The following is a 6222-nucleotide window of genomic DNA, read 5'->3' on the forward strand; positions in this document are numbered from 1 at the left end:
AAAATGTGGAAACTTTCTATTATTTGAATGCAGCAAACACAGAAAAACTTCCAAGGATTCATTCATTCCTCCTCTCCTTTTAGTTCCCTTCAAAATCTCCTTTTCTTGTTCTTATTAGAATTTTCTGTTTTATAACTAAGAATATACCAGAAGTATGGGCCCCGTTTCGCACTGTATGCTAACTTATTTACACCTGTTTTTCAAACTAGTGGCGGGATAGCTCGGAGTTGGACACCACATGAAAAGAGAAAACAAACTTATAACAACAACTTGTTAGTTTAAACTTTTAGAGAGAACGAGAGAACAAAATATATGTGTGACAAAACAAAAACAAGAAATTTACCAAACCAAATCTTTCTTGACAAGGTGCCTTGGAAAGCACGGATCTTATAAGACCTCCAGAAACGTTTCTATATAAGTCTTGTTCCTTGCTTATACTGTTTTTCTCCCTTCTTACTAACTGCTCTCATTTCTTTCTATATCTCCTACTAGCTTTCTCTCACAAAACCCTATCAATCTTAACTATCTCTTCCCATCGATTGTCTTATTTAAGCTTCTTTGTTTGCAATCTTGCTCTTTCTAGCTTTCTTTCTTTATTCATTTTTTGTTTGTGTTGATTTGGTATTTGAAATATTCCACTGATCATATTGAACAAGTAGTAGTGATCGATCATGAATAATGGAGATGAATGTCGGGATTTACCTCCTGGTTTTAGATTTCATCCTACTGATGAAGAAATCATAAACTGCTATCTAACCGAGAAGATCAAAATTGGAAAGTTTATAGCAAAAGCTATTGGAGTAGCTGATCTGAATAAGTCTGAGCCTTGGGATTTTCCAAGTAAATGACCTTTTGGTTCTCTAATTTTATTCTCTATTGTCATATTTTGGTCTTAACAAATTCCTTAATAGTTTAGATTACGGTTCTAAGTTTGTTTTGTTAATATTCAGAGAAAGCTAAGATGGGAGAGAAAGAATGGTATTTCTTTTGCCAAAGAGATAGGAAGTACCCGACCGGGATGAGAACGAACAGAGCGACCCAAGCTGGGTACTGGAAAGCTACTGGAAAAGATAAAGAGATTTATGATAAGGGAAAAGGTGGTTGTCTTGTTGGTATGAAGAAGACCCTTGTTTTCTATAGAGGTAGAGCTCCTAAAGGTGAAAAAACCAATTGGGTCATGCATGAATATCGACTTCAAGGCAAAAACTCTTATCATCACTTCTCTAAAACTTCAAAGGTAGTAGTAGTAGGGATGTCTCTATCTATCTTAGTTTGATTTTGTTTTGTAGGTGTACATAAAGACTCTCGCTATCTGTGTCTCTCTTAACTTGATTGTTTTTGTAATTGCAGGATGAATGGGTTGTGTAGAATATTTCATAAAAATACAGGAATCAAATTTCATAGAAGTTCAGTTCCTAGTTTGTTGAGGATGAGTTCGTTTAGTGATGATTTATTGGACTCTACTACTTCATCATTACCATCTCTTTTGGATCATGATCACTACTTGAGCGGTACAAGCAAGCCCAGGTCAAATTTTGTACAAAATGGAACTGGCAAATTCAATGAAACGACGACAGCTGGGAGTCGTAGTGGTCAAATTTTGTCTAGCAATACGCCTCAACAATCCAGCTACTACCCTATTCAACAAAATCCTTACTTAAATCAGTTTAGTCCTTTCAACCAAGGTTCTTCGAATTCGGGTTATTTTAACCAGGAGAAAAACAATTTCTCGCTTGTTCCAAACTATCCGAGCTCAAACTTCAGTGGTCATGATCAAGCACTTTTGAGGGCTTTTGTTGCTAATAATGACCTCTATAGATTAAAGAGTAACCAGTGTAAGGTAGAGCGTTTCTCATCAAACCAATCAGTTGTAAGTCTTTCACAAGATGCGGGATTGAGTGCCGATAGAAACACCGAGATCTCATCAGTTGTTTCAAAGAATGACATGCCAAGTAATACAAGGTCTAATGAAGATATGGAGGAACCTTCTTCAGATTGTCCAGTTGCAGATTTAGATTGTTTGTGGAATTACTGAAGGAAATAAACAAGTAAAAACACAACTTTATTAGTTAAATTATATCAATACCATTCATAGTATTTCTTTTCTGACAGATATTTCTCTGTTCACATTATGTCAGAGAGAAGATCTTGAAATTCAGAAATACTGTATAGATTTCAAAATGTGCAGATTTTATACCATATGTTCAGATTATACAGTGTTCATACTAATAACAATGAGAAGAAAGAAAACATCAATTTAACAAGCAACTCTGTCTCATGTTTATTCTTATACAGTGACATCCTGTAGTGGTTTTAAAAACCAAACAATTGCCTGAATCTTCTTAGTTACAGAAAATCGCAATACCTACAAGCATCCCAAAGGTTGAAACTGCTTGCATTATAGATCAACTTAAAATGATAAGGTAGTCTAGGAAAAAATGTTGAAGAAAGCACATCCTGTAGTTTAAGAAGATATCTTCTGAATTAGTTAAATTAGCTCTGACAAAAGGATGAGGCATAATATTTGCTGGTGGCCAATGTCTAAATTTTTTGGGTATAATCAGATTGTTAAACAAAACTATTGGTAATTTGCATCAAAAAAGAAACAGGGAAAAAGAACTATTGGTAATTTCTATTACGAAAAGGTTTCATCTTGTATCTGCTGTTCATCCTCCACAAGAAGTGGAATCCAACATTTGAGTTGGATATTTTCTGACTAATCCCCAATGTCTAAACAGATTTTGAAAAAAAAAATGTAAATTTGATATTGTCGTCATTCAAGATGTTTTACAAACTGTTTACATGTTATTAGCAAACATGTAGCTGCCCCCCCGAAGAGATAGTATTCCGTCCATATCGTATAAAATGGTTTCAACAGAATTTTATACGTACAAGTTCGCATTCAGTCTTGATAATTGACAACATACTTTTTTGATCAGTTGGTCTTGCTGCCAAGTGCAAAGCATCTTAATGCCAGATCCCCAGTATAACAGCAATTACAAATAGTAGCAAAAGAACTGCATCCCCTCCTGGAAGAAGATTGACATCCCTAGAAGACCTGCAAAATAGACTGTCTTAGTTCATAAATGACTTTTGATGATAATCGGATTTGTTCAAAGTGATCCTAAAACAGATCAAACACATAACTTAATGTTGCTGAGCAAATATTCTCGGAACCTTTCTCTTATAGTAGATTTGTTTACCTAGTCAGCTATATCACACTATGTTTTAATGAATATAACAGAAATGCATCCAGGGTTCAATGGAAGTACCTGGATTTCCTCCTGGATCGATGAATCCATGCCATTAAGGGAGGTAATATCCCAAAGAGAAAGCAGTTTGCATACACACCCGCAAAATCTAGAGCCTTGGAGAAAGCTGAAGGGAAGAAAGATGCTATGACAATAGGTACAGCAAGAACAAAAGGCATCACAATCATATTTACTGCAGCGGTACCTAAATAACTCGATACAATCCTACTTCCTGAATCCGAAATGAACCTTGATCCAGAAAAAGAAATCTGGCCTACAGATCCTACATTTTTCCCTGACGAATAAACTCCTGACCCTACTTTACCCATTCTGCTATTCCTATTTGATCCAACAAGAGAAGACAATTTTACGTTTTCTGAACTGGTTTCCCTCCAAATCAACTCCAATGTATCTACAAGCTGCTTTGGAAAACTAACAGCATAACCGATCAAACTAGTCGACAAGGCTGAGAATGCAAACCCTTGAACTGCAGGAAGAACTGACGAATTCACTGAAAGCAAGAGCGAAATCGGATCTTGGGATGAAACAGCTCTGTTAGTCTTTGCAAGTCCGAGAACAACTAAATTCCACGACAAAACCATGATCAATGGAACTGTACCACCAAATAGTATTGCCCTTCTAGCATCGAAAACACTCTCCCCAACAATCTTGCAAATAAAAGGGGTTATAACATGGAATCCTAATGTAAGAACGGTAACAGGTATTGCAGGTAAGATTGCAGAGAGGCCCCAAGATGAATAACCAAAAGAACTCAACAGTTTTGTTCTTCCTACTGATAAACCAGTTGCTATTAGCGCAGTGATTGAGAAAAGCATGAGGAAACAAAGAAACCTGTTTGTTGAATCGATGGCCTTAAATGGGAAATATCCTATTACAATCCCAACAAGAAGAGGAAACAAAGCATGAGCTACAACAAGATTCATCCATGGAAACCACTGAATCATTATAGAACCGATACCAGAAACACAAGCAACAATCAGAGAAAAACTCAAGGAAGCATAGATGACAGCAACTAGCATACCCATCCAACTACCCAATGCAGTTGTAGCAAGACCAGTGAAGCTCACCTCTGCAACTTTATCTTCTTCCATTGATGCAAAACTCAGCTCTGCAACAAGTAAGATGGATGAAATGACATAAACCCATGAAAGGAGAATAGATATGGTTGATGGAAATGGGCCTGATTTCATGGTCGCAGAAGGTAAACCTAGCATTCCAGGGCCAACAGCAGTTCCTATAATCAAACTAACAGCACCCCAGAAACTCTTTTCATGAGCTTTTTCATTGACATTGGCAGTCAGGCATTTTTCAGGAGGATCTTCTTCAGCACCATTAATATTGGTAATGGAAAATTTTTCCCTTGTGTTTATTAGGGTACTGAATCTTTTAGGTATTAAAGTGGAGTGTTTAGGGATTTGGGTGAATAGAGTAGAGTTTGTATTTATTGAGTGACAAATGGGGAGTTTAGGTTTGAGACCATCTTCTCCGAGGCTCAGATGAGTGAATTTGTTGAGGTTGAATTTGGGTGATAGAATCATGGCTGTGGAATGTGAAGAAAGAGAGGAGATTTTACTTCTCTGCGCCACTTAAAACTTAAAGTTTAAAGCACCACTAGTATGTCTTTGTTCAACTGTGTTTTTAGGTTCTCCTAAAATGCTGGGGAGGATTCTCGTATTTCTATAGAATCATTTTTTTTCTGGGACGATGGTTTTTTTTTTTTTTTTTGGGAGGATGGTTTTATTTTGGGCAAGACATTAGAAGTAAATTTAGGTCACCCCTTATCTAGATATTTATATTAATACCTAAATTACCCTCTTGATTAATTTTAGATGATGATTAGTTAGTGTTAATAATAGTTAGTATAATGATTAGTGAAATGATTAAGTTAAAGACAATTAGTTATATTAAAAAATCAAATGGTTTTTTTTTAAAAGAAGTAGAATTATTGAGAGAGTAAAGTTAGAGAAGATGAAGAAGAAAAACATGTAAAATAATTTTTTAGTTCACTAAACTTGAGTATTCAAGTGATGATAGCTCATCTGAATCATGTAACCAAACACATCTGATAATGTTGGTTGAATTGCTCCAAATTTTCAAAAAAATGTAATTTTTGAAGTAGATTTGGCCTTGTTCGGTTACCTTATGTGAAGAACATGTAACCGAACACATCTGAAAGTGTAGTTCGGTTACTTTCTCCAAACACGCAGGTTACCGAACTCGCTCGTTAATGGAGGTTTTTAGTCGTTCGGTTAACAAACATGTTACCGAACTTTGTTTACAGGATTTACAGAGTAATGTTCGGTTTGCCCGCAATGTTACCGAACTTTAGAGTCTAGAAGTTCGGTTGGTTCGCAAAAAATATATAATCGAACTTCACGTCAAACTAAGATTTTACCAAGTGTACATAGTTCGATTGGTTCGCAAACTTCATATCAACCAACTATCTAACCGAACTTTACGTTAAAAAAAATTTTTATACCAAGTGTAAGAAGTTCGGTTGGTTCGCAAACTTTTACCCAACAACATATCTAACCGAACACAGTATCAGAGTGAAGTTCGGTTAGAAGAAAAATTCTCAAATAAACCAAACTGATCAACATATGTGTTTGCATTGTAGAGTTCGGTTAGCAAATTATTTTTTTGCGAACCAACCGAACTCCGAGTTCGGTTGCGAAAAAATAAATTTGTGATAATTGAAGTGTTCTTCGTGTTCTTGGTTTCAGAATGTTCGGTTAGCAAACTAGGTTTTTTTTAAAATAATTTCTAACCATATTTTGATGATTTCTGATCAATTTTCTCAATCACAAACGAATTAAACAAGGAACTTCAAGGAAAGAGAAAAAGAAGAGAAGAGTTTTTTTTTTTCAAAAACAAGAGATGTTCGGTGTTTTTGTTTTTGATTAATGATTCATTTAGATTAGACACATATATTGTGTGTGTATACATATAT

At 35.5% G+C, this 6222-nt stretch overlaps 1 protein-coding gene and 1 pseudogene across 1 annotated transcript; one reads left to right on the plus strand and one right to left on the minus strand.

Annotated features, from left to right (window-relative positions):
• The first annotated feature begins 434 nt into the window (after nt 1-434).
• On the plus strand, nt 435-2505 carry LOC113287237 (annotated as a pseudogene).
• A 111-nt stretch (nt 2506-2616) lies between these two features.
• On the minus strand, nt 2617-4930 carry LOC113287236 (tyrosine-specific transport protein-like). The gene is made up of 2 exons (XM_026535919.1): nt 3273-4930; nt 2617-3058 (listed from the first exon to the last, which is right to left on the minus strand). Exons 1-2 carry the CDS (start codon nt 4808-4810, stop codon nt 2968-2970), a joined length of 1629 nt encoding a protein of 542 aa, XP_026391704.1. The 5' UTR covers nt 4811-4930; the 3' UTR covers nt 2617-2967.
• Between the last annotated feature and the right edge of the window lie 1292 nt (nt 4931-6222).

The sequence above is a fragment of the Papaver somniferum genome, chromosome 6 (assembly GCF_003573695.1).
Source record: "Papaver somniferum cultivar HN1 chromosome 6, ASM357369v1, whole genome shotgun sequence".
In the NCBI taxonomy this organism is placed as follows: domain Eukaryota; kingdom Viridiplantae; phylum Streptophyta; class Magnoliopsida; order Ranunculales; family Papaveraceae; genus Papaver; species Papaver somniferum.

Bases quoted from the DNA above. Each gene is read 5' to 3' on its own strand.
- LOC113287236 (XM_026535919.1), bottom strand. From the start codon at position 4,810: ATGATTCTATCACCCAAATTCAACCTCAACAAATTCACTCATCTGAGC. The intron at 3,059-3,272 runs GTACTTCCATTG...TCTATTTTGCAG, and splicing joins CGATCCAGGAGGAAATCCAG to GTCTTCTAGGGATGTCAATC.